We start from the raw sequence: 27,480 nt of genomic DNA, 5'->3' as shown, positions 1-27,480 counted from the left end.
GCTGTGCTGGTGCAAAGTAAATCTTTAATAAGTATTTGTTGAAGGAAGTTTAAAAAAGAACAAAAGATCCAGAACGAAGACTTGCATATCCAGAGTTTGTTACTCATTCAAGATTCACATTCTTGGCAGGATTTGCAGGATTCTTATCCTTTGCTTTCAGCTATATTTAAATTCAAAGCCTCCCTTGACCTGACATTTTTCTCTGCCTCATTATGGAGCTCTCTCAGCACCCTGTCATTAGGTACTTCTGAGGAATAAGAACATCTGAGTTCAGTCCTAAGCTGGACCAGACTGGCTTCCTGGTTTAAATACAAAGTCACTTTGGCCCAACTTCATTGTTTATCAGCAGTGAGTGGTATTGCAGTCCTGTGGAGTATTAGGATTAGTTAGGAAATGCTTAACAAGTAATACCTAAAATACCAAAGCTTGTGAATTATTTTACTTAGAAAAATCAGAATTGTCTCTCTAAAGGTTCTGTCATTGACTTGATTTCTGATAGGAAAGTACCTTCCGCATTTGAGAGAAACGGCGCTAAATTATCAAAACAGTAAATTCTTCTGGATTTGTATCCTGAATTCATCCGGGAGGTCACTTCCTGTTCTGAAACTTTCAGTCTGATTTCTCCTTATTCTGAGACGCACATAAAGGTTGACTTCATTTTTCTTGACAGAATAGCACACCCATACAGACCTTAGTTGGTTAAGCAAGATGGTGGGACCCTGGGAGCAGATCACGGTGAGGGCGGCGGTGGAGGCAGGGAGCCGGCCCGCTGACCGCTGGTTGGGCACCTTTAGGACACGCCACTTTCCACTGCTGACTGGGAGCTGCCCCTACTCCTCATCTGAGCCACTCAGGAGGGCCTTCCGGTATGTGTGATCCGACTTCAGCTTCTGAATCCCAATGACTTCCCTGTCTTCCGGCCTCTTCACCCGCGTCAAGAAGCTGTAACGGGGACAGCAAGGGCAGATGGGTGAGCCCCCAAGTTGACTTACTCCCTCACCCAGGGGTGCAGAGGCATTCACTGGCTCTCAGAGCATTTTTTCTCTTTCAAATACTACCCTTCTGACCGCTTAGACAGGACTCTGGTAGATGAAGGGCCTCAGGGTCAGTAGTACTTACAGGTTAGTGTTGTAATTGCGACTGGACGTAGGTCTCCCCCCACCCCCAGTTTATCATTTCACAGACCGTGCAGTAGAACTAAAAGGAACCACGACCTGCTTGCCTGCTGTTGAATGTGTGTGGAACTCTCTGGGTGAAGCATCTCTGCATTGGGTAGGGAAATCAGGAACCAGGAGAGAACGAGGCATCTCTGACAACACAAAACTAGTAGGACCAGGTGCATGGTGGTTAGACTTGGGCTCTGCCGTTTACTCCTGGGGTGACCTTGACCCAGTTCCCCACTCTTGCAAAGCCTTGGTTTCCCCAGCTACAAACATCACGTGCATCCTTCGCAGGGGGAGCGTGAAGCGAGGTGATTTATATACTAAGTGTAACCACAGTGCCAGGGCACAGGCAGTGCCTGGCACTCAGAGCTGCTCTCATGACCTGGAGGCCAATGCTGTAGTGAACACCTGCTGTTGTCTCGCCTGAGAGGCACGTGTGCCTGGGTCCAGCGCTTAGGTGATGGGCTCGGAGTGAACCAGGACAGAGTCCTGATGCAGAGCTACTCCTGTCAAACCTCTGGCCTAAAACCCACCAGAACTGCCTTCAAAAGCTGGGTCTGTCGGATCTCTGTGACCAGACAGGTCCTTTGTCTTCTCAGATTTCATCACCCTCGTGTGCAGGCACAGAGTGCCTTGCACAGAAGTAGGTATATGCCTGGTCCTCATCAAGGGTGGGTGTTTGCACTGCTGTTAGGAGAGGTGGTCACTGGAGGTAAGAAAAGTGTGGGGTGATACATTTCCAGGACAGGGCTAGTTAGGACACATGTGACAGGAGTGGCCTCCTCTTGGACCTACCAGTAAACCAGCGAGTAGCCGGCAGCCACGATGCAGAGCGCGGCCAGGTAGTGCCAGCAGAAGCACATGGTGACGAACATGATGTTGTCGTGACTGTTCTGGTCCCATTCAGGGCCTCCAAAAGGCGGGAACAGCACAAACCCAATCTGGTGGATTAAAACAGGGGAGCCAGCCTTGCCGTGAGTTGGGCCCACGAAGCCCCCAAGCCCGCCAGAGTGCAGTTACCCAGACAGCTCACACCCCACCCCTCTGCTCGTGTCAAGCGGCCTCTGTGCAGGGAATTGCTCTCAGTTAGCTCTGGGTTCACTGTGGCCTTGCTTAAAGTTTCAGGGCCCACGTTGTGGATGAGCAGTTTAGCAAGGAGAGTCTGATGACGGTGTTAGCAGCTCTGCTGGGAAGGTCGGTCAGGGACAGCCTCAGCCTGCTCGCTTGTTTGTGCGTCAGCAGGTTGTGGCTGGCTAAGGTCACACAGGTCATGGGCGGCAGAAAAGCGGGCCCCGAGCCCCTTTGCGTGGTGTGTCAGTGCTGCCCCTCCCGGCCCGCTCAGCACACCTGCTTCATCCTGGCTCACAGCAGGTGAGGGGCATGGGCTTACCTGCCAGAACCAGGTGCCCTGCAGGAGGAGGAGGCTGGTGCGGAAGAGTTCCAGCACGATGTTGTCCCGAAGGACTACTTCCACGGCGAGGCTGAGGGCGCCTCCAAACACAGCGCACAGCAGCAGGGAGTGGACGTGCTGGTCCAGCGGCGGCCGGTCTCGCACATGGTAATAGAAGAGGAAGCCTGCGTGGAGCAGAGACCGTCAGGCCCAAGCGGCCCCTCCTGGCCTCAGCCTCGTTGGGAAACGTCTGCGTGAAAGCTGGACCTTCCAGCACTCAGGAAGCCAGTTCACGTAACGCTCGGGGGCAACTCTGATGCGGGGTTCGTGTGTGTAAGTGTGTAAGCAGCACAGGATGAATCTTAGCATCTCTTCACCGAGATGGTAGGGTACAACACAGGACAGTGAGACGTTGCCGATGTGTGACGAGTCGTGTGTGTATGCCTGAAATTCAGTTTTACCCTCGTTCAGCCTTTCTTCAGTTCTTCCTGCAGTACAGAAGCAGATGACGGGGTTGGATCACGACATGCTTGCAGTTTCCCAGTTAACGTGAGTTACACTAGGAACTGTGTCCTGGCTGCTGGTGGGCCTTCTGATGGAGCCAGACAGTGGCTGCGCTGCATCAGGGGAGGTGCAGAGCCCTTCTCCCCTAGCCAGAGGGTCGCCTCCTTGCCTGATGGTGTGTGGAGGAGCCGCACAGGCGGGCAGGAGGAGTCCGTGCCCAGTGTGCTAAGTTGCTTCAGTCATGTCCAACTCTGTGACCCCATGGACTGTAGCCTGCCAGGCTCCTCCGTCCATGGGATTCTCCAGGCAAGAACACTGGAGTGGGTTGTCATTCCCTTCTCCAGGGGATCTTCCTGACCCAGGGATTGAACCTGTGTCCTTTGCATCTCCTGCATTAGCTGCCCGGTTCTTTACCACTGACACCACCTGGCTTCGGCTAAAAATCCCATACTTTCCTGTACTGCTTTATGGAGTCTCTCATCTGTACCATCCAGGGCACAGGATCAGGTCCTGTGTAGGGTTTTCAAGTTCAGAGAGTGGGATTTTCTGGGGAAGGTAACTAAGTTTGCAATATTTCTGACCTGTTGTGCTCCAGTCCCTCTAAATCTCCATCCATACCACCTTGTTACCTTCATTGAAGGCGGCCAGAGCCATAACCAGTCTGTCCAGCCCCAGGGGGACGTGGGTGATGAGATAGGTCAGCATGTCCACGATGCCCGAGACTGCGAAGAACAGGTACATGGTGCTGTGCTGCCAGTTCATGAGTTTTACCCAGTGGTCCTCGTGGTACAGGTGGAGGTGGGGCCCGTCAGGAACAAACTGCTCTGCCAGGATCCCTGCAGGGAAACGAGAATGGAGGTCAGGGGCGGGAGAACCGCTCCAGGACCAACAGACGGCCGAGTGACCCCCAGGGACAGGTGGGGATGGCCACGGCCCTGTGGACCCACATCACTGCCTCGGATGCCACTGTTTCCATGAAAGGTATTTGCCAAGGAATCTGCAGACACATTCCTGTGTTGTTCCTTAGAGGGACAGAGAGCAATAGGAATGCAGCCACACGACTACAGTCCATGGGGTCACAAAAGAGTCAGATACAACTCAGCAACTAAACAACCAACAGCACAGGTGCTGTCGACCATCAGCCTACCAAAGCTTGATACCCAGTGGATGCTGTGGTAGGATATTTAGCGCCCAACTGAAAATTCTCTGTTACCCCTACGGGTGGAGACAGTTGTTGCACAGGGGCCAGGAGATGGTTTGTGTGTTCTGGGTTTGATGAGAATTCCCTGAGTCAGATGACCCCCAACCTTACCGATGACTGCAAATAAAGTTCTGATTGCGGCTTCGATGATCTCGAGACGCTGGTAATGATGGATCAGTTGGTTGCTCTTCTCCTTTTGATAAAAGTACTTCAGTGGGTGTTTCAGCGACCACCACAGTCCAACTATCAAGAAGAAGCTCCCGGGGAGTGCGTGGCCCTTGAAGTTCGCCATCAAGTCCCAGGACACCTAAACAGTAAGGCGACACCTGTTAGGTGGCTGAATGAAAACATAAATGGTTGTTAGGTGGCTGAATGAAAACATAAATGGTTGTTTCTGTAGGAAACATGATCCATGACTGAGGCTTCCGAGTTGTAAGCTGTATTAAGAAAGAGCCCCTCCTCATAGAACAAACCTGTGTTATGTCACTAAAGTCTTTTCTGTTCAGTGAGTTAACAAGCCCAGGAGAATACACTAGCTGTGAGGCTTTTTTTTTTTTTTTTTTTTTTAAGTGAAACTGCTGGTTGCCCAGTCATGTCTGACTCTTTGCAATCTCATGGACTACAGACCGCCAGGCTCCTCTGTCTGTGGGATTTCCCAGGCAAAAATACTGGAATGGGTAGCCGTTGCCTTCTCCAGGGGATCTTCCCAAACCAGGGATCAAACCTGGGTCTCCTGTAATGCAGGCAAATTCTTTACCATCTGAGTCACCAGGGAAGTCCAAGGCTTTAAAAGAATGGGTAAAATAAAAGGGTTGGGGGGACTTCCCTGGTGGTCCAGTGGCAAAGACTCCGACCGCCCAATGCAAGGGCTCAGGTTCCATCCCTGGTCAGGGAACTAGATCCCACATGGTGCTACTAAGAGTTTGCATGCCGCATCTAGAAAATCAGTGCTGCAATTAAGATCTGGTGCAGCTACATTTTTTTTTTTTTTAAATAGAAGGGAGGGAACAGGATGGATAAATACCTGATCTTAGAATAGAAAAGCCTGCCTAAACATAAGGGTAAAAGAGGGACTTCAAAAAGAGAAAGTCACCTGCATAAGCATCTTACATATAAAACAATCAGAAGGCAAACTGTTCAGGAAGACGTCTGCAGGACCTGTGATAAACGGATATTCCACTACGGAGCTGTTACATATTAGTAAGGAAAAGACCACAGAAGAATGGGCAAAAGACACGAATGAGAATGCTAATTGATAATAAATCTCACTGTAAAGATGTTCTGTTGAAAATACTGTTTTTTCACCTAATCTGAAAAATTAAGGGTTTTTATGTACCCCTCTAAGTATAAGGTCATTCAAATCTGGTAAAATGACAAAGACCTGTCATTCAGTCAGAGATATGCAGAGAGCTTTATCTCAACTGTTCTGTGATTCATTTCTAGGGTTTTCCCTGTTAAATTCCTGGTTGGCCTGCTGCTCACCCAGCTGGGACTTTGACCACAGGCTAGCAAAGCTGTGCATTTATTTCCCCTGCTCACTGCCCAGCATTCATTCCCACATTTAGCCCATGAAGCCAAACATTTCTTAGCCTGCCCCCATCACCATCATGAGCTGTCTCTGTCCAGGCAGCTGAAGTGACTTGTTTTCATGGCCAGCACCACCTTATTTGAAAGTCATGGACTGAGGGGGACTTCCCTTGCAAACCAGTGATTAATATTTTGCTTGGAGTTTGATCCGTGGTCAGAGAGTTAGGATCCCACATGCTATGCGGCCAAAAAACTAAAACAGAAACAGTATTGTAACAAATTCAATAAAAGCTTTAAAAAAAAAATGGTCCACATTAAAAACAAATCTTAGTAAGTCATGTGGACTGAGTGAGGGGGACCCCATTAGGATGCAGTCAAAAGGCCACAGTCTCCCACCATTCTTACCTGAAGATCTAAATCATTTCTTAATAAATGCTGCTGTTGAGAGTCTAGCTGAGGTCCTCCATAGCATCACTGCCTCAGCACCTTTTGTGTGGCAGGTGGCCTGCAGGGGCTTTGAACTGACACTACCCTCTCGTGAGCACGCCCTTGAAACAGCTGCTGAGTCACAGTGATAAACAATCTGACGTCCCAGGGCCTTCCCCACAGTGTACCCCTTGGATGAGAAGCCTGCAAAGCGTACCCAAACCCTGCTCTTTTTGGTCTGAGTTGACCAGTTTGGCTCCCCTGGGAACCCTGAAGCAGTCCATCTGCGGACCCTAGTAAGGGCGTGTGTCTGCAGTCCTGCCCCCTTCCTGCAGCCTGCGGCCCACAATGTGCTCTTCCAGGTCCTGCGGGTAACCAGTTTTTCTATTTCAGTTCTGTTGTAGGCTTTTGTCAAACTGAGGCTCACCATGCGACATTCCAGGACCTTACTTAACAAGTACCTCAACAGTCACCACAGCTTTACCATTTATTGTCTACCTTGGCCAATTTCCATTTCCTTGAAATAGGTGGTTTTGGTAACTTTGTCTAGTGGTATGCTTATTGTGGAGTGGCAGTGGGGCAGGGGCTGCAGAAAGGAATTGCCTATCTATGCCATAACTGGAAGGCCCCCTTCTCATTCTTTATTAATCCTCTACTGGAAAACATTTTTCAAAATTTCCATTTTCATGTAATGTTTAACCCTGTCCCTCTCCAGATCAAGCCAGTGACACTCCTTTGCTTTCCTGATCAGGGTGCAGAAAGCCAGCTTTGCAAATCCTTGCCCTTCCCCATTTTTCTGAAAAGCAGAACCCTAAATGGGAACAGTTCTTGTCTGCTTGAGTGGTGCCCATCCAGTTTGTCCAGCCTCACCCTTCCTGTCTACCTGTTTAAAAATCCACACCAATGGATCCTAAGACCTGCACCTTGTCTGGAGAAACCAGTTTTAACTTCCCGTGTACTTCTTGGAAGGCCGAGTATCCTGATTTGACAGAGGAGAGGAGCAGGGGAAATTTCATTAACAAATCAGTAAATTATTGCCAACAAAGACCCACTGTATATAGCATAGGGACCTCTGCTCAATATTATGTAACAACCTAAATGGGAAAAGAATTTGAAAAATAGGACATGTGTATACATAACTGAATCACTTTGCTGTATACCTGAAACCGTCACTATGCTCCAATATCAAAAAATTTAAAAAGCACAAATTGATAGGTTGTTGTTTAGTCATCCAGTCACGTCCAACTCTTTTTGCAACTACATGGACTACAGCCCACCAGCCTCCTCTGTCCATTTGATTTCCCAGGTGGGAATACTGGAGTGGGTTGCCATGTCCTTCTCCAGGGGATTTCCCAGCCTGGGATTGAACACATGTCTCCTGCATTGGCAGGCAGATTGGTTACCACTGATCCACCTGGGAAGCCCAATAGGTTAGTAGGTTAGCTACATTATAGATTGTCTAGAGAGATAAGATGGGTCCAGTCTTGAAAAAGAGGAAATGAAGTAATTTGAAACAGAACAGTAAAAATGTAGACTTCCAATAATTTGTACAATACTATTCAGATAGACTAAGTCCTTGAAAAGTCTAGCTTAAAAAAAAAATTCTGAAATATTAAATAGAAACACTTAAGGGGTGAGGGTCCTTGAATACACAGAATCCTGTAAAATACTTCAATCTAAGGAAAGGCTGCAGATAAGAAAACATTAGAAAGTGGTTCCATAAAGACGGGCTTCCCGGATAAGCTCAGTTGGTAAAGAATTAATGCGGGAGACCTGGGTTCGATCCCTGGGTTGGGAAGATACCCTGGAGGAGGGAAAGGCTACCCACTCCAGTATTCTGGCCTGGAGAATTCCATGGACTCTATAGTTCTTGGGGTGGTGAAAAGGTGGACATGACTGAGCAACTTTCACTTTCCACAAAGACAAATTCCCTTGCTTTTAATATGTTCATTCTCTTTTGGTATCACACGAGATAAAATGGGAGTATGAAGGGAGGGTTAAATGTTTTGAAGGATAGTAGGTTTGAGTTAAAGCTAGAAATCAAGAAGCCTAGAGGTTTGGGCAACTTCATGCAGAGATCACTGGAAAAGGAACATTAAGGCTTCATGTCTTTCCTTATTCTCCTAGTTTTTAACCATCTCCCTCAATCTGTATTCTTTCTTTTTCATTTAAGGTAATTGAAATGTAAGACAAGGTAGAAGTTGTCAAAATAAGAAAAGGAGGTGAGAGTGGGGAAGAGTCGGGAGCAAGGAAAGGAGAGTCCTAGGAGGCGGGGCAGTGGTGCAGAGGAAAGGAGAAGCCAGGGCTGGCACCACTTGCCTGTTGTTAATGCAGTGCCTTTTAAAACAAATCCAAAATAAAAAAAAAGAAAAAACAAACAAACAAAAAAAAAAAACAAAAAAAAACAAATCCAGTGTTTCCCTCTATTGTAGATGGGGAAAGTAGGAATTGTGAAGGAAAGGGTGTATGGAGGTGAGTCAGAGGATCAGAAAAAGAAACAGGAAAAATGAATTTCATTTTCTTTCTCAACTGTTTCATTTTCTTTCTCAAAATTAGAATCAAGGACTTGGCATCCACAGCAAGGGGAGCATTAAAGCCAATTTCCTCAAATTTGTGATGACAGGATATAGATGCATAGACTACCAGCTGTTACAGCCTGGACCTCTGCTTCACCATGGGATAGTCTTCACTGTGGAATGTTATGTGACCACTGTCAAGAATGAATTAGTGTTGGCTTTCCATGAGGTTCTGTTGGCGGAGACACGAAAGATGGAAAAGACCACTTATAATACGATCTTATTTTATGTAGCAGTGAACGTCCCAGGTATTTGTATATACATGTGTACAGGTATGTGTTTGCAGGAACAGGGAAAACAATATGGAAGATAATTTGAGGGTATATCATGCTGTTCATTAAGCATTTCTGGCTGTCCCCTGGGCACATGGTATGGTTGCTTTATTATTTTGCATATCTAGTTATCCCTGCTATTTGTTGAAAAGATTCTTCTTTCCCCCATTGAACTGTCTTGGTGCCCTTGTCTCCTTTTTATTCTTTAAAATGGATTTCATCAATCTTCAGCAGAGGGGTTTGCCAACAATAACGTCAAACTGTGCTGAAGAAGAGTAATTTAGTTACTAAATTAATTAATTAATTAAAGATAATTAACTGTTTTAATACAGTGTACAGTGCTTTGACAAGAAAGGGAGGACTCCAGCCTGAGGGAAAGAGGAGGAAGGTTTCAGAGGGAAGTATCACCGAAGCTTACTTGAAAAACAAATATTGCATGTAGTGTGGGTACAAATGCTGAAAGGCGGTTGCAGCCAGGCATCCCTGTGGCTGGGTGATGTTTTCCAGCACGCTCTCTGTGCCCTACCATTACTACTGTCTTTACCAAAAAGACCAGATGTTATTCTCTTCCCTGGGTATGTATGTGAGGGCAGGGGTGGGGGGGATGCATTAAGTCTTGAAATTGTCTCTATTGGGAATGGAAAAAAACAGTCTACTCAAAAGTCAAAGACCTTGGCTGAGTCCCCTAAACTCACTGATTCTCAGTACGCCTCCTTCTAAAAAGGGACCTTAACGTCTACCTCACAGGGATCTTGTGAGAATGAACCGAAAATGTCTCGGAGCTAACTAGAACAAGTGTGTAATAAGTGTCAGCTTTGTCTCTTCCATGGTCCTCTAATTTCCATTCCCACGTTCAATGAGGGAGAAACCTAGTCCTCTCTCTCAGAACCAACAAGGCTCCTGTCCTTGAGTGGCTGACCCGGAGGTGGGGAAGTCACTGTGAACCTTCATGTCACCTTGGAGATGGCAATGGTTGGGTGTTTTGTTTTGTTTTGTTTTGTTTTTTTAATGGGAACAGGGGATGTGTTTGGTCAGTCAGTCGGGAATAGGTTATGGGAAGAATATAGCGTATTCTTTTACCGCAGAGCTTGGTTTTTATACTTTCTGAATCTGTCCTTCCTTGGAGAAACACTCATGATTTCTGGTCTGCGTTTACTTTGGAATAGAACCAACAGTGCCTGACTCAGTTTTCTGTCACTTTGTTGATACAGCTCCTTGTTTAACCACTCCTGTGAGCTTCTTAAGTAATAGAGTGCAGAAGAATCACAGGGTGTGGTGTTAAAGTTCCAACAGGCTAATGGGACTGTGGCTTAGTCCTGAACTTCAGGCAAGGTGTATCCCTACTCTGTGCTAGCCTAAGAGACTTCAAGCACCTCTGAAGTCCATCACTTGTCTTCAGAATTTGACAGTTACTATACCTTTGTTATTTTCTCTGTGAGATGGGTTCTTAAAACAGCATGGTCAAAAGGAGTAAGACCAGAATGGGTCTGAACCTTTTTCTGGCATGAATTTAGTATGATATGGAACAAAATTACCACGAACAAGAGCTCAGTTAGGGACTTCCCTGGGGGTCTGGTGGTTAAGAATCTGCCTTCCAGTGCAGGGGACATGGGTTCTATCCCTTATAAGGGAACTAAGATCCTACATGCATGAACAACTAAGCCTGTGAGCCACAACTGCTGAGCCTGCACGCTCTGGAGCCCAAGTGCCATAACTAGAGAAGCCCATCTGCCACAATGAAGTCAGTACAGCTAAAAAACAACAACAAAAAAAATGAGATTAGTTACCTCCCAGCTCCATTTGATTCCTCAACAAAAGATGATCTCATTCCTCCTTGTTTTTTTCTCCTTAACATGCACCTATGAAATGCACCTATGAAATACAAGACTTGATGCATAAGAAAGGATCCCTACTAGCAAGGGGTCTATTATCTAGCAGGGAACTAGATACTTGTGAAAGTTGAACGTCATGAGGTATCCTGACAGTGATTGCTTGGGGACATAGAGTAACTCTCAATGTCCCCAAGAATTTGAGAGGGCTCCACAGAAGGGATGGCATTGGAGCTGGACGTTTCTTGATTGCCTCTTCAAACTGTCATGAAAATCAGGTGGTACTGGGATCTTGTCTTAAGGGCTGAAGAACAAACCCGGGCTAAGTTCCATTATTTTTGAAGCTCTAATAAAGAACTTTAGCCTCTGAGACAGAAGACCTGGGTCCAAATTTTGCTGTGAACTTACTCCATGATCTTGAATAAGATACATAAGCTCTCAGGATCAGAATTTCATTGTTTGATAAGAAATGGAATATTTCCTGCTGCTACCGAGTCCAAGCTTGCTCTGCTCACCACACGATAGGCCAATGAATTGGAGAAAAGGTGTTGAGGCAAGGAATACAACTTTATTTGGAGAGCCAGGAGATTGAAAAGATGCAGACTATTGTCTCAAAATAGCCATCTTGTCCAGGTTTGGATGGTAGGTTCTTTTATAGATCAGAGATGGGGGGAAGTGAGGAAACAAAGTAAAAAGACCATTAATCTTGCAAATATCTCCTAAATGGTAAGCCTCAGGCAGAGAATGTGCTAATTTCTCCCTTTCTGCCGTCTACGGTGGACAGAGTCCTGAACAGAGGCACTTTTAACAGTTAGGCAGAGGGGCAGGATTCTCGGATGCAGGCCATTATGCATGATTATGAAAACAAAAGCAGTGAAAAGCAGGTCAAATAAACAGTTCCAACCTGGAGTTAGAATTTATTTTTCCCTGAAACAATTTCCCACTGTCCAAGTTCATTCGAAAGTCTTGTGGAAAAGGGGGCAATGACTCTTCTAATTGCTATGTCAGATGGATCTTTTTCAGAGTGTCCACCACCAGTGCCGGTGTCCCAAATGTTGAGACTTGTCTTCCTTTGTTCCTCTCGAAAGTCCCTACTTTATTCCTGCTGCTGCTAAGTCACGTCAGTTGTGTCCGACTCTGTGCGACCCCATAGACGACAGCCCACCAGGCTCCCGTCCCTGGGATTCTCCAAGCAATAATACTGGAGTGGGTTGCCATTTTCTTCTCCAGTGCATGAAAGTGAAAAGTGAAAGTGAAGTCGCTCAGTTGAGTATGACTCTTCACAACCCCATGGACTGTAGCCTACCAGGCTCCTCTGTCCATGGGATTTCCCAGGCAAGAGTACTGGAGTGGGTTGCCATTGCCTTCTCCTACTTTATTCCTATAGACTTGGAAATATTGAACTTCAAACTCAGGAGACAGCATTTTAAGTTAAAGAATTGTGCTTTTCTAGGTATGGGAAGATGCAAGAGTCAGGGCTCATTTAAATCGTTTCCTTGATAGCGTGTCAGCTATCTGGGGCCTGTGGTCCTGTATTCCTCAGGGTTCACCATAGGGAGTGGCCTCAGCTGATGATCGCCAGATAGCAGGTATTCTGCTTCCTTGGGGCTCGCTGGCTCATGTTGGAGGGCTGCAGCTGCTGATTGCACTTCTCAGGTCTTTCTCTCTTGGTTAAGAATTTGACCAATATTTGGGAGACATTTCATGATCAACTTTTATCCCATGGCGCTGGAAGACTCATCCCAGTTCAGGCAAAAATTCTTGATATGCCATTCCAGTTGCTAAATTTTGGACCAGGCCCCATCAATAATTAAAGATTCTCTGGATTCTCTCTAATTATAATCCAGAAAACATTTTCCCTTGCTGCTGCTTCCCATACCTAGAATCACACTATTGCAATTATTTTATGTTATAAATATGACCTATTTTCTCAAGATGTTTTGTTGGAGGCCTGATTACACTTTGATTACTGTCAGAAACAACAATCTTATACGTTAGACAGGATGTAAGTAATAGAGCTAGTAACACTGACAGTGATGTAGTGCACAGGGAGACACAGTGCACACCAAAGGACGAATTCAAACAGTGATCAGTATAACTAATTGTAATCCAGCTGCAATAACTGAGCAACCAAAGAAGCCATAACTGATTTAATGAGCTGTTTGCAGTTTCATTGTACTGGCCACACATACTTTTGCATGGCTTAATCTTTGAGACAAGCATACGTTACTGGCAGGATCGACCAGGTAGAAAGGGGGAAAAGTAAATGTTTCAGTTCTGCTCACAAAAGGTAAAATTTACCAAGTTACTGTAAGTCATAATTAGTTTAAGGAGAAGGTTTTCCTTACACCTGGAAAATATAGATTTGAGCCAGTAATTTTTAGATGGAAACCACAAAAATTATGACCATATTTACCAGTTCACTCAGTCCTAGGTAACTAATCCTTTTTATTAACAGCTTTATGAAGCCATCAGGTTTCCCATTAGAATTCATCAGTTTCTTACTCAGTTCAGCACTATGGTCAGAAAGTCAGAAACTTATATTTATGCAAAAGTCCTTTTTATAAATCTTGGTGGGGAGGTGTTTTTGCAAAGGCATCACAGTGAAACCATAACTGTCTATAATAACAAAAGACTTAACAACTCATGTTTAAGCCTGATGATAGTGCAGTTGACAAAACAACCCAATTACTGTTGTGACATGCAACTGTTTCAGATAATAACTAGAACTATGATTGATAATATATTACCAGGACATATCAGAATTCCACATAGCATGTAGAATCCCTGTACCATTTACCACACCATATAATCTAAGAAGATGTATTACTCATTTGACAGTACTTCCCATGTAATTTAATATACTAAGTGAACCCAGTTAGTTTAATATCTCCCTTTGGGGTGTTTCAGGAGCTCTTTGAAGCATCCCAAAGTTAGCTAGAGGTCCAAAGAACTTTATTAAAACTTGATTCGGGAAGTTTTGTCAAAAGTAACTTTAAAAAATTTAAAACACAATAGGGTCATAGGTCATTGTGAAACAATAGTTATTTACTTAGCCAAAGTAACAAAGATTTCAAAGGCAAATACAGAGCAAATCATGTAAAAGTAAAGAACTTAAAATTTGTTATAAATGTAGTTCAACATCATCAGAAAACTGATGAGCATGAGCAAGATTCTTTCCTCAGTGTCACTTTCCACAAACTTTTCTGTAGCCATAACTTATTTTGCTCATCATTAGAGGTAAGGACAGAGGAGCCTGGTAGGCTGCAGTCCATGGGGTCGCTAAGAGTCGGACACGACTGAGTGACTTCACTTTCACTTTTCACTTTCATGCATTGGAGGAGGAAATGGCAGCCCACTCCAGTGTTCTTGTCTGGAGAATCCCAGGGACAGGGGAGCCTGGTGGGCTGCCATCTATGGGGTCACACAGAGTCGGACACGACTGAAGTGACTTAGCAGCAGCAGCAGTCACCTCTAAGTCAGACTTACTTCCTTTTTACTTAATAAAATGCAATTCAAATCTACATGCCTTCTTTACTGGAAACACACATCCTACTTTCCTTCAGCAACCATGAGCTGACCTTTATATTAGCATTCTGTAGATTGGTGAGCATAAATACCAGTGATAATTTCTAAAAGTATTTGCTTTCTTAGAGAACATCTCAAGATGGCACCAAGCATTCAGTAATAGTCAAAGGTATCTTTAGTTTCTGTAAAAGGAAGCCCGTGTTCAGTAATGTTTCAGTATCTTACTTATTTTACTTGAGAGTGACCAGCTGTTCAATAAACTTCCATCATCACATTCAAACACACAAATAGAGAGGCCTCACTTCTTATCTCAAGATTTCAGCCCTGAGTCAGGTACAGCAATGTAAAACCGATCGGTTTACAAAAGAGGTTGTACTAAAATTGGGTTACTGCCACATGGAACAAGTCAAGCTCACCTGGTTAGACAGCTGAATATTTGCAGGAAGAGAATTTAGGATTTCTAATAACCTTGGACAAGCCAACTTCTAAATTACTTTACCCTCTCTAAAACTGGCATTTTAAAAGACAACAGGGAGGAGGGTTCCTGAGAAGACTAAATGGGACATTTACAGCTCAAAGATGTAGGCGGGTTTCTCCTAGGATGACTAGGTTTCCCCTTTGTTTAATACCAAAGGGGAAAGAGGTGAAGGTAAGAGGAAAGACAGACTGAATAGCCTGCCTTATGGTTCTGCCAGGAAAGTGGTGGCTAGGGGAGTGGGCTCAGTGTTTTACTTGAACCAGTATGTGCCAGATGGCACATGGAAATCTTGCTGTGGGGGAAGACACCCTGCTGGTAGCCTGGCCTGTTCTGTGACCTGCCTTATCCTGTCATGGGGCCTTTCAAGTAGCAGGTGCCCTAATGGCTTTTAAGGCCTGACCCATGCCCACACAGTTTTAATTGTCCTGTTTCTCAGCTTAAAGGAGAAAGAGGAGAGGAGAGTCCTCACCCAACTGGGTGGTAGCTCCCGGGGCACAGTGGGCTGTGGGACCTTCGGAACATGCCAGAGCAAGCCTGGTCCAGAGTCCCTCAATTGCTTCCATAGCCACTTGCCTGTTTGCAGAGGGTTTGAGGAGAAAGAAATGAGAAGTGGGGGTGGGTGGGGGTAGGGTGGGGTGGGACACCTTAAAAGAAGCTCCAGCAGTTAGTACTAGATGTCTGCGTGTTGCCAGAATAACCAGAATAAACCAAAACATAGCCACCAGAAAGCCACACTAATGTGACTTCTCAGTCCCATTAGACCTGTGGTCTTTGTCCAAAATGCCTTGTAAAGGGAGTTTTCCTTCATAGGCAGAGCTTCAAGCTGGAGCTGAAGCTCTCCACTGTCAAATTACTTGGGTCTCCTGTAGGGGAAATCAGAATTGAGAAATGGAATATTTCTTGCCATATAGTAAACAAGGATTTCACAATCATCAGTGAATTTGGCTCTCCAGTGTAAGCTTCTGAGCCCTCAGGGCATTTAGGGAGGAGGAGAATATCTGCGTGATCTCATAACCATTGGCTGCAGCCACTCCCTGCGGTGAGCATGGAGGAACTCAGGATGTGAAAACACAGGACACTGGCCCCACATAGCTGAGATGCATATGAAAGGAATGATTTCAGTGAGCCCAGACTCTTACATCTTCCCATACATAGAAAAGCACTAAATTCCTTAACTTGGGCTATCTGGTTTTCTTTAATTCACAGAATATTTTTGATGTTCAGACTACCTCCCTTTTGTTGCAAGCTTCTACTTAACCTGGCTTCTCAACTCACTCCTTAGAGCAGTTCTCTTGAGGGTCACTTGAATGCTCTTTCCTGGGCTTGAAGTCCTAAAAATTCCCATTGAATAAAACGTAACTCTCAACTTTCACGTTGTGACTGTTTTTTAAGTCAACAGAATTGGATGCCTCATGACTGAGGGAGCCCCTTGGTTTGGTATCAGTGTTTCTCTCTTTTGCAAAATGTTTCTAACTGTGAGACTGTATAATTATGAACCATTGAGGGGCCATTGCTCTTCTGATCTTAATGTATCTAATATATGCCCCAAAGAGTTTTGCTTTGGGATAGATGAAATATTTCCCATTTTTATAAGTTTGATAGCACCAAAACACAAAAGATGTAGGCAAATTCTTACACAAATGACACAAAGTCCAGTACTGATGCACAGATGAACCAATTTCCAACTCAGGTAAATAAATTTACCCTGAAAAACAACTGAACAAATTCCAGCTAGGCCACCTATCCCAACAAGAATGAGTTCCCCAAAGAACAGGTTCCAATTGAATTGGCTCCCAACTCAAATAAACCTTATCTTACAAAACAAATGGACCAGTTCCAGCTGAGGAACCGTCCAAGAACAATTCCCCTCTCCAACAGGGTGGAAGGAAAAAGTGAAATGCTTAGTCACTCAATTGTGTCTGACTTTTTGTAACTCCATGGACCGTAGCCCACCAGGTTCCTTTGTCCATGGGATTCTCCAGGCAAGATTAGTAGAGTGGGTTGCCATTTCCTTCTCCATGAGATATTCCCTGAGCACAGAGGAAACTACCTGTCCTTTAATGCAACACTCCTATATATCCCAGTTCCTCCCTCAGATGGCAGTTTCTCAGAGCCATCTGAAATGCTGTCTCTCAGCCTGTGGTCCTCATTTTGTCCCAAATAAAACTTAACTTGAAACTCTCACATTGTGTGTGTGTGTGTGTGTTTCCAACAGTTAAATGGGTATAGTTTGGAAGAGGTAATTTCCATGGCCTTTCCTCGTTCTAAAATCTGTATGTGAAACAAAAAATGAAAAGGGACTGTAACTGAGAAGCACCCTGTGGGACCTTTCCCCATATCCTCTGCTTTAGCTCCTTTATGAATTCATTGAAAGGACTGATGTTGAAGCTGAAGCTGAAATACTTTGGCCATCTGATACAAAGAACAGACTCATTGGAAAAGACCCTGATGCTGGGAAAGATTGAAGGCAGGAGGAGAAGGGGATGACAGACGATGAGATGGTTGGATGGCATCACCAACTCAATGGGACATGAGGTTAAGCAAGCTCTGAGAGTTGGTGATGGACAGGGAAGCCTGGCGTGCTGCAGTCCATGGGGTCACAAAGAGTCGGACACGACTGAGAGCCTGAACTGAAGTACCCAGATAACAGTATTTGATGCACATTTCCTGAGTTGTTTTGCAGATGTACAAACCTCCCCTTCTCCAGCAAGTGGATGATGTTAACTACTTGATGACCATGAGCATATAGCCACAGACCTCCTGGAGCCTAAGGACTGATAAGGTTAACTCCTGTGATATCACCCTATTGCCTCACCATCAGCCAGTTAGAGAATTGTACACCTTGACTCTGCGACCCCCACCCCCACCCCCACGTGCCCAACCTGCCCTTCAAAGATAATTTGCTGAAACTCTTTGGGGACTTCAGGCTTTTTAGGACTTGAGCCACCTCATCTCTTTACGTGACCTAGCAATAAACCTTTCTCTGCTCCAAACTCTGACATTTCAGTTTGTTTGGCCTCACAGTGCTTTGGGCACAAAGAACTTAGGTTAACAGAATTTGAGCAGGTTGAGTCATGGTGAAGGAAGATGAAAGCTTACAGATGTCATCAACAGAGGGCCAGTTACCAGTTGCCACTTCAACATACTTAGAGTAAAAGGGGGATATCTGGACTTGAAAGATGGGTTATTTTTCAAGCAACAAGGGAAGAAAAGTTTAACATATTTCCCTACCCCACTTTCAGTGAAGTTGTCCAGCACTTTCTCAGTGAACAAGATGGCTGCCCAGCCTCCAGCTTCACTAATGGCCCTTCTTGCTCTGGCAAGCTCTTCCTCCCATTTCCATAGACACGTTTTGAAAACACTTAGCTTCCCTCAAACTTGAGTTCAGCCAACTCCAGATAAACCTGTTCTCATTCTGTTAACACTGAGGAGTGGAATGTTTCCTGCCATATCAGCTGCAAAAGATGTCCCAGTCATTGGTGATCACAGACCTCCAAGGTGAGCTGGTGAACCCGGAGGAAACTCAGGAAGGAGGGCCAACCAGGAGCTCCCAGGATAAGAAGGAGCTCAGAGAAGGAATGGGGGCTAGCTGAGTCAGAAATGTTTCCAAGAAAAAAAAACAAAAAACAAAAAACTGGCTACTTACTTGATGTTGATTAACTCTACTGAGATTTTACCACCTTGTCAAAGGTTAGGCTAGAAGTACCAGGTTGATCAAAAAGTTCACTCAGTTTTTACCACGTTACAGAAAAACACAAATGAACTTTTTGGCCAGCTTAATAGTAATGTGTATTCAAAACCTAAGCATTTGAAGAAGATGCAGCAATGACTAACTCCAGTGGGCAGAGAAAAAGGTATTCAAGAAAGGAGGTGTAAAAAGTCTTGGTTTATCACATGTCTGAGTTGTGAATATTTACATAGGCATAAGAATGTAAACCCTAAATGTTACTGTATCTGAAAATATTAGAATATGACTATAGAGACCATGCAAGAAAGGGAAGCGAATGTGAGGTAGAATTATGAGGGTTTAAGAGAGCTAAAACCTCATCCTTTCTATGACTGATTCACGTTGAGGTTTGACAGAAAACAACAAAATTCTGTAAAGCAATTATCCTTCAATTAAAAAATAAACCTCATCCTTCAAGGTAGGATGTCAGCAGATATTATCTAGAATGGTGGATAAAAAAAGAGCCAATATTTGCATGTTATTTGGGAATATGATAGAAAATATAAGAAAAACAGCAAAAAGCATTGAAAGTGGAGAGATAGCTTAGTACTGACTCCGTAAAAACCTTGTAGAGCTTAACAGATGTTTGTGTATGTGTGTGCGTGCTCAGTCATATCCAACTCTGCAACCCCATGAACAGTAGCCCACCACAATCCTCTGTTCATGGAGTTTTCCAGGCAAGAATACTGAAGTGGGTTGTCACTTCCTTCTCCAGGGAATCTTCCTGACACAAGGATTAATCCACATCTCTTGTGGCTCCTGCATTGGCAGGCAGATTCTTTAAAATTATAAGTTTGTATGGCCTTCTCTTTTTTTATCCTCATGTTCTGATATTTCACGGTGTTGTAAGTTGATGTTGGGCTTTTTTTGTTTGGTTTGGTCATTGTTCTAGGTACTTTAAAGACCTTTTCAATCTAAAAGTCATACTCTTCAGTTGTGGGTGGTTTTCTTCTGTTATATAATTCCTACTATTCTTTTTGAAACTTATATTAATTACTTAGATGTTGGATCTCTTGAATCTGAATTCTAATTTTCCTATCTTTTCTATTTTATTTGTTTTGACCAAAATGGGGAATTAAAAAAAAAAAGTGATAGCCTCAAGAGGAGTGAGACAGAAAGCTGTTGGAATAAAATTAAGCAGCCTTTACCAAACTCCTCCAAATTCAGTTTTTTTCAAGTTGAAGTCCTGTGACCACCTGCATTCAGATTACCTGCAGTGCCCAGTTTATAGTTCAGATTCATAGACCCATCCCAGATCTAAATAATCAGCATTTCTCAGGGCCAGACTTGGAACCTACAATTTCAAAAAGTTCCCTAGATCCACTGTCTTGTTTATTGCTTTTTAGTTAACCAAACAATAAAAAGTAAATAAAATGAAAAACAGCAGATGTAGAAAACAGTCAGTGACCCATAAAACACACTGTGGCAGATGCTGCTATTTGCTTTACCAGATATCCTTTCTTCCTTATTCACAGGATCCTTATATTGCTGTATTGGCAACACATTCAACTAAAACACTAGATTTTCTCAGGCTCCTTACAGTTTGGGGTGGTTGTGTGGTGTAATTTTTATAGCAGTGAGATGTAAGCGGTCTACTGGGTGGAGCTTCCTGGGAAGATCTTAATGTTACAGTAAGTCTCCTACATATGAACAAGTTCCGTTCTGAGTCTGTTTTGTCTTTTTTTTTTTTTTTTTGGCTGCATTGGGTCTTCATTACTGCATTCAGGCTTTTCTCTAGTTGTGGCAAGCAGGGGCTACCTTCTAGCTGTGGTGTGCAGACTTCTTGTTGCAGAACATGGCTCAAGGGCTCTAGAGTGCTGGTTCAGTAGTTGTGGCTCATGGGCTTAGCTGCTCTATGGCTTGTGGGATCTTGCCATATCAGGCATTGAACCAGTATCTTGCTAGGCAGATTCTTAACCACTGGATCACCAGGGAAGCCCTGAGAGTGTGTTTGTAAGTCCAATTTGTTTGTAAATGCAACAAAGTTAGCCTAGGTACCCAATACAATTGGCTGTATAGTACTGTACTGTAATAGGTTTATAATACTTTTCACACAGATAATGTATAAAAAACATACACAAAAATAATGAAAATGTGTTTAATCCTATAGTACAGTACCTTGTAGTGGGTACTGCTCTGGGAGTTGGTATGAGCTCCAGGAGTTGGTGATGGACAGGGAAGCCTGGCACGCTGCAGTCCGTGGAGTCACAGAGAGTCAGACATGACTGAATGACTGAACTGAACTGAACAGGACCTTAAATGTCAGCAGTACAGCACAACAGCAGGCACACAGGGGCTGCTGTTGCGTGAACAGGCAAGAAGAGTTAGTGACTGGAGGAAGGAGAGGAGAGGGGAGATGGTTGAGCTGAAGGATCGTCAGCAACAGGATGAGGGCAGGCTGCAGTTTCCCTCACACCTGATGGAGATGGAATTCATGTTCACATCTCTGAAAGTTCACAACTTGAAGGTTCATATCAGATCAGATCAGATCAGTCACTCAGTCGTGTCCGACTCTTTGCGACCCCATGAATTGCAGCACGCCAGGCGTCCCTGTCCATCACCAACTCCCGGAGTTCACTCAGATTCACGTCCATCGAGTCAGTGATGCCATCCAACCATCTCATCCTCTGTCATCCCCTTCTCCTCCTGCCCCCAATCCCTCCCAGCATCAGAGTCTTTTCCAATGAGTCAACTCTTCGCATGAGGTGGCCAAAGTACTGGAGTTTCAGCTTTAGCATCATTCCTTCCAAAGAAATCCCAGGGCTGATCTCCTTCAGAATGGACTGGTTGGATCTCCTTGCAGTCCAAGGCACTCTCAAGAGTCTTCTCCAACACTACAGTTCAAAAGCATCAGTTCTTCGGCGCTCAGCCTTCTTCACAGTCCAACTCTCACATCCATACATGACCACAGGAAAAACCATAGCCTTGACTAGACGGACCTTTGTTGGCAAAGTAATGTCTCTGATTTGAATATGCTATCTAGATTGGTCATAACTTTCCTTCCAAGGAGTAAGCGTCTTTTAATTTCATGACTGCAGTCACCATCTGCACTGATTTTGGAGCCCAGAAAAATAAAGTCTGACACTGTTTCCACTGTTTCCCCATCTATTTCCCATGAAGTGATGGGACCGGATGCCATGATCTTCGTTTTCTGAATGTTGAGCTTTAAGCCAACTTTTTCACTCTCCACTTTCACTTTCCTCAAGAGGCTTTTGAGTTCCTCTTCACTTTCTGCCATAAGGGTGGTGTCATCTGCATATCTGAGGTGATTGATATTTCTCCCGGCAATCTTGGTTCCAGCTTGTGTTCCTTCCAGTCCAGCGTTTCTCATGATGTACTCTGCATATAAGTTAAATAAACAGGGTGACAATATACACCCTGGACGTACTCCTTTTCCTATTTGGAACCAGTCTCTTGTTCCATGTCCAGTTCTAACTGTTGCTTCCTGACCTGCATACAGATTTCTCAAGAGGCAGATCAGGTGCTCTGGTATTCCCATCTCTTTCAGAATTTTCCACAGTTTCTTGTGATGCACAGTCAAAGGCTTTGGCATAGTCAATAAAGCAGAAATACATGTTTTTCTGGAACCCTCTTGCTTTTTCCATGATCCAGCAGATGTTGGCAATTTGATCTCTGGTTCCTCGCCTTTTCTAAAACCAGCTTGAACATCAGGAAGTTCATGGTTCACATATTGCTGAAGCCTGGCTTGGAGAATTTTGAGCATTACTTTACTAGCATGTGAGATGAGTGCAATTGTGTGGTAGTTTGAGCATTCTTTGGCACTGCCTTTCTTTGGGATTGGAATGAAAACTGACCTTTTCCGGTCCTGTGGCCACTGCTGAGTTTTCCAAATTTGCTGGCATATTGAATGCAGCACTTTCACAGCATCATCTTTCAGGATTTGGAATAGCTCAACTGGAATTCCATCACCTCCACTAGCTTTGTTTGTAGTGATGCTTTCTAAGGCCCACTTGACTTCACATTCCAGGATGTCTGGCTCTAGGTCAGTGATCACACCATGGTGATTATCTGGGTCGTGAAGATCTTTTTTGTACGTGGGGGCGTGGGGTATCTCCTCCCGGCCACCGCCCCTGACCTCAGACGCAGGGTAATTCCTCTCATCGCCGCCCCTGACCTCGGACGCTTGGTATCTCTTCTCAGCCGCTCCCCCTGACCCCGGACGCGGGGAAGCTCCTCTCAGCCGTTTCTGTGCCGTCGCAGTCTGGTACTCTTGGCCGCTGCCCCTGACCTCGGACGTGGGGTGGCTCCTCTCGCCTGCGCTTTGGCGCACCCGTCGCAGCCGCCTGCGCTATAGGAGACTTATTATATTATAAAAAAGGGACAGACTCAAGTGGTACATACCTTCTGCCCTTCTTTCTATTAAGCACAGAAGAGCTGCCTATCCTCAGGTGAGGATGAAAGCATGATAAGAGTGGAATGAGCCTACTCTAACTCTGGACTTTGCACCTCCAGACATCTGGTGCTGAGAACAAACTCCTTACTTACTGAGGCCCCCATAGCAGGGTCTTCTGTGACTTGTAGCTACACAAAGTCCTCATGACATCTCATACTTATTCAAAAGTGTGTTTGATATACTGTATATTGAACACTTTTTTTTTTTTTTTTTTTGAGGGCTTTCGGCAGTGTGATAGAAATAACACAATAGGCCTGATAACCAAGATTCTTTCCCTCATGTAGTGTGGAATACAGTTAAAGTAGAAGAATCTACAGGTATCTGAGTCCAGGATTCAGAGGGGCTATGGTTTGCTGTCACAGACCTTAAAGCAACAGAGTCAATGGAAATAAACCACTCAATTTATGTAGGTAGGAAATCTTCAGGAGACCACATGTCAGAAATAGCAACTGTCTGGACACTGGGAGACCTAGGTTTTCTCTGTAATTCATTAGCAAAGTACATCTGGGGAAGCTTCATGGGGGTGTTTATTTAATTTTCCCTGAATCTACTTTTCTTCTTTGAAAACAAGAAGATTGGTTTTAATAATCTTTAAGGCTATCCTCAGCTCTAAAATATTTTGTGATCACATTGAACAAAGATGGCTATGAAATGTATCCAAAAGAGTGTTTCTATATTTAGACTCTAAGAGTTCAAGTCAGAATATATTAAACAAAACACAAACCAACCCCCCCACCCCAATCTAAACTAAACAAATTAAGCGACAAAGAACACATGACAAGGAGTTGTGGTGTCATAGAGGGATTTCTGGCTTGAGATCTGGCTTTGCCACATAGGCCTGGGACAGAAACTCTCTCTAAGTCTCAGTTTCCTCATTTATGAAACAGGGCTGTAACTCTGACCTCCCTGGTGACTCAGTAGTAAAGAACTGGCCTGCCAATGGAGGAAATGTGGGTTCAATCCCTGGATGGGGAAGATCCCCTGGAAAGGAAATGGCAACCTACTCCAGTATTCTTGCCTGGGAAATCCCATGGATAGAGGAGCCTGGCGGGGTACCGTCCATGGGGTCACAAAAGAGTTGGACACGACTTAGTGACTAAACAGCAACAACACTCTGACCTCACAATGCTGCTTATTAAGGAAAGTGCCCAGTACTCTGTAAAACACCATTATGATTTGATACCAGGAAGATATGGATAATGGCTTAGACATCTAAATCCTTCCAGGGGAATACATGAGCGTGTTTTGATGTTTGCCATTTAATTCTTCACACAAGGTGGATAGATCTTTTGAGTCTCCTTCTTCTTTCTGTTGTGTACCTTGAGACCCATTTTATTTTTATGTAGGTGAACAGACAAGGGAAATAAAAACAGCTAAAATTGAAATCATCTCTGTTTCTAACCCCAGGGGAGAAGGCTGGCTGGTTAAAAGGGAAGCTGGGTTCAAACAAAAGGTCAGAGTTACATCACTTATCTTTGGCTAATAATTGTCTGTATTCAATATTGTATAGTCCTGTGAATAATCTAGATATTGCTGTAAAACCGGTCTATAAAAACAAGTGTAGACTGGACATTTGTCTACAGATGCAGCCATTAGCTGATGACACAGTAGTGACTTTTGTTCTCTTACAATCATAAACAGGTTTGCAATAACAGGAACTTTGGCTATGGGAGTGGCTCTATGTACAGGAAAATTGCCTTTATCCATTTTCAATGAGCAGATGCATTTGAAGGAAAGAGATAATCTTTTGATAACAGCCTACATAGATAGGCTACTACAGCTGTACTTTGACCAACTGAGCATGGCAGCCAATGTTTCCTTGAAGGTGGTAGTGAGATAAGGAAGTGGAAGTTTTTCCTCCTTTTCCCTCAGCCCTGGCCAAATCCCAACAGTTTTGAAATGCCCTGTGCTAAGATTAGGGAAGACACATTACCAAGGATATATTGGCGGTATACTTTAAATAAAAGTTACTGGTGAGATTCAATAACTTCACCTAGCCCATCATAACCAACATCCCCCAGTAGGGGCAGGAAGGAACCCATGGAATGTAAGGAAAATTGCAGAGTGTGAGATAAGCAAGTCAGGGTGATTCTGTTTCCACTGTGCATGGAAGAAGTGAGAGGAAATCTAAGTTCTTTGAAAAGAAAATTGAATGCTTGCCTCCTGTAGTACCAGAACAGATAATGCATAACCAGAAACCACACCTGTTTCCTCAGCCTTTGTTAGGTGCCCTCCCTTGTAAAATTAAGGGGCCATATTCAACAGAGCCCTCATATTAATCCCACATCTTTCCCAGAGACTCTGTAACAGAGGGTAACTACATCATATCAAGCAGACAAGCTCTCAGTCATGAAGAGCAGGTGTTGGCCCCATAGCTCACAGTCTAGCATTTTTCTCCCCAACAGTGTTCAACGTGGAGCAAACCCCAGATAGTATTGAATGTGCTGCACATCGGGTTAAAAACAGGACACATTTCCTTTAACCATAAGCTGTATCATCTATTAAAGTGAATGTAAAAATACAGGTAAAATCCATTTGTCACTTTATGAGCCAAGCAGAGCCATGGGTGGGGCGACCATGCCAAGGGTCAGGGATGCGGGGAAAACGGCAGCCGCAGAGGGCCGTGGTGGAAGAGAACATGAAGGAAGGGGTCATTTCCACTACTTTAAGGCGCCTGGCTAAAATTTTTAAATGATTTCTTTCAGAAAGTGACTGGTTTCCCCGTTGCTGCAACACAAACCCTTCTCACGTCTAGGGTTAGCTCCTGTCTCCAGGGGCTCTCCCTCTGGATCCAGACAGGAACACCTAAAACTTCTCCAAGCACCGCTAGCCTTCACCCTTTGCCCCTCACATCTCTTGGCCCACTAGCCTCTTCGTGGAAGCTAAATAATGGCTCTGGGGACAATATCTGTCAATCGCCTCTTGCTGTGAACCTCCAGGGTTCCTGGCCTAAGGGGAGATGTGGTCGGCACCCTCGAGGGGGTGGCACAGCCCAGTGAGGGTAGCGGTGGATGCGCCATGAGCCCCGGACGCAATGGACGCAATACAGCTCGGGTCTCCAGGCGGGACGCCAGCCGTCCCCGCAGGAGTTTCCGATGCTGGGGCGGAACGGAGTCTGGGGCTTCACACTTGAAAGCTCGTCTCCCCGGGCGACAGGGTCACCCTGCCAGGCTGGAGACGCAGCAATATTCACCCCAGGGCAGCCCGCCATCGGACACAGGTTCGGGGCGAGGTGGGAGCCGCCAGTGCGCCATCTGCCTGCCACGAGGGGGCCCCGGGTCAGCATTCCATCCCTGGGCCTCCAGTGCCTCCCTGTCCTCTCGAGTCGCGCCGCCTCCCCTGACCGAGCCCCCTTCCTTGGCTGCGCTCTGGGCCCTTTGCCCGTAGCCAGCGTCTCACCTGCGCCGAGCACCTCCGGGCCGTCCGTCCGTAGCCTTGTGGCGCGCCGAGTGCAGCCACCACCCAGCAGGTTTGACGGCCCCTCCCTCTCAGCCAGGCCGCCACCAACCGGCCTTCCCCGTCCCCGCTCCACCTCCCTCACCTGCCAGGTGCTGGGCCTCCCGTCTCAAAGCCCACACTGGTCTCCACGCCCCTGACCTTCCCACCCGGTTTTCCCCAGACTCCAGACACTCCCTAAGGCGTGTGCTCCCACAGGGGCAGGGCCAGGTCACCTATGGCTGGCTCTGACTAACCTTGACCTCCTATGAGGCAAAGCAATTAGAGAGCCTGGGAGGGGACAGCACAGGCTGGTGCAAGGAAGACTGTTCACCAAGTCAAGCAAACAGGGTGAACAAGCCAGCAAACTAGTGAGGGAGCACTTTCCACAGGCTCCAGTGTGCTGTCCTGGACCATTTTTCTGGCTGAAGCTTGGTGATATATTCATTCATTCACTCCACCATTCTGCCAACAAATCTGCCTACTAGGTAGATGCAGTTCTAGGTTCTGGAGACACTGCTGCAGAGGAGTTCAAGTCCCAGCCTTTGAAGGAGCTGCTTCCAGGAGGGAACACACATCTGTCTGTGTAGTGTCTTGAGGTCTCTATGCCCTCATCTCTAAGTTAAAGGGTTGGCCTATTGCATTTATTCCCACTCCATCTGTTGCCCATCCCCTGTGGAAGTTAATCCAAGAGCCATAGCTATATTTCAGACCCACCGATCAGAACCTGGGAGAGGAGTGTGGATGGATGCTCCTGGTAAAAGCTTCTCAGGGGCCATAGGAAGTCAGGGCTGAGACCCGAAACTCCACATGCCTTCCAGCTCACTTCATTGTTGTAGGTGCTGGAAACCAGGAAGGGTTCACAGAAGAAATGCTGTATTTAGGTTTTGGAGTAAGACAAAGGGTATACTCTGGGCTTGCCTGGTGGCTCAGTGGTAAAGAACCCGCCTGACAGTGTAAGAGACGTGGCTTTGATCCAGGGGTTGTGAAGATCCCCTGGAGAAGGAAAT

General features: G+C 45.3%; 1 protein-coding gene across 2 annotated transcripts; it reads right to left on the bottom strand.

Annotated features, from left to right (window-relative positions):
• Nucleotides 1-810: 810 nt before the first annotated feature.
• TMEM45B (transmembrane protein 45B) lies at nucleotides 811-26,581 on the bottom strand. 2 transcript variants are annotated; one of them, XM_025286421.3, is made up of 6 exons: nucleotides 26,435-26,581; nucleotides 4,370-4,565; nucleotides 3,687-3,893; nucleotides 2,554-2,738; nucleotides 1,959-2,104; nucleotides 811-942 (listed from the first exon to the last, which is right to left on the bottom strand). In XM_025286421.3, the coding sequence occupies exons 2-6, from the start codon at nucleotides 4,548-4,550 to the stop codon at nucleotides 831-833; spliced, it is 831 nt and encodes a 276-aa protein (XP_025142206.1). In that variant the 5' UTR covers nucleotides 4,551-4,565; nucleotides 26,435-26,581; the 3' UTR covers nucleotides 811-830. The 2 variants fall into 2 exon arrangements, with proteins under 2 accessions (XP_025142206.1, XP_044799506.1); XM_044943571.2 differs by having other exon boundaries at nucleotides 4,370-4,595; nucleotides 26,435-26,561.
• Nucleotides 26,582-27,480: the final 899 nt, after the last annotated feature.

The sequence above is a fragment of the Bubalus bubalis genome, chromosome 5 (assembly GCF_019923935.1).
Source record: "Bubalus bubalis isolate 160015118507 breed Murrah chromosome 5, NDDB_SH_1, whole genome shotgun sequence".
Taxonomy (NCBI): domain Eukaryota; kingdom Metazoa; phylum Chordata; class Mammalia; order Artiodactyla; family Bovidae; genus Bubalus; species Bubalus bubalis.
This window is presented reverse-complemented; position numbering and strand designations above follow the sequence as displayed.

Excerpts from the sequence above, each read along its gene's own strand:
- TMEM45B (XM_025286421.3), bottom strand. The coding sequence starts at position 4,550 with ATGGCGAACTTCAAGGGCCACGCACTCCCCGGGAGCTTCTTCTTGATA. Across the intron at positions 3,894-4,369 it reads AACTTTATTTGCAGTCATCG|GGATCCTGGCAGAGCAGTTT; the intron begins GTAAGGTTGGGG and ends GTTTCCCTGCAG. Across the intron at positions 2,739-3,686 it reads TCTGGCCGCCTTCAATGAAG|GCTTCCTCTTCTATTACCAT; the intron begins GTAACAAGGTGG and ends TGCTCCACGCAG.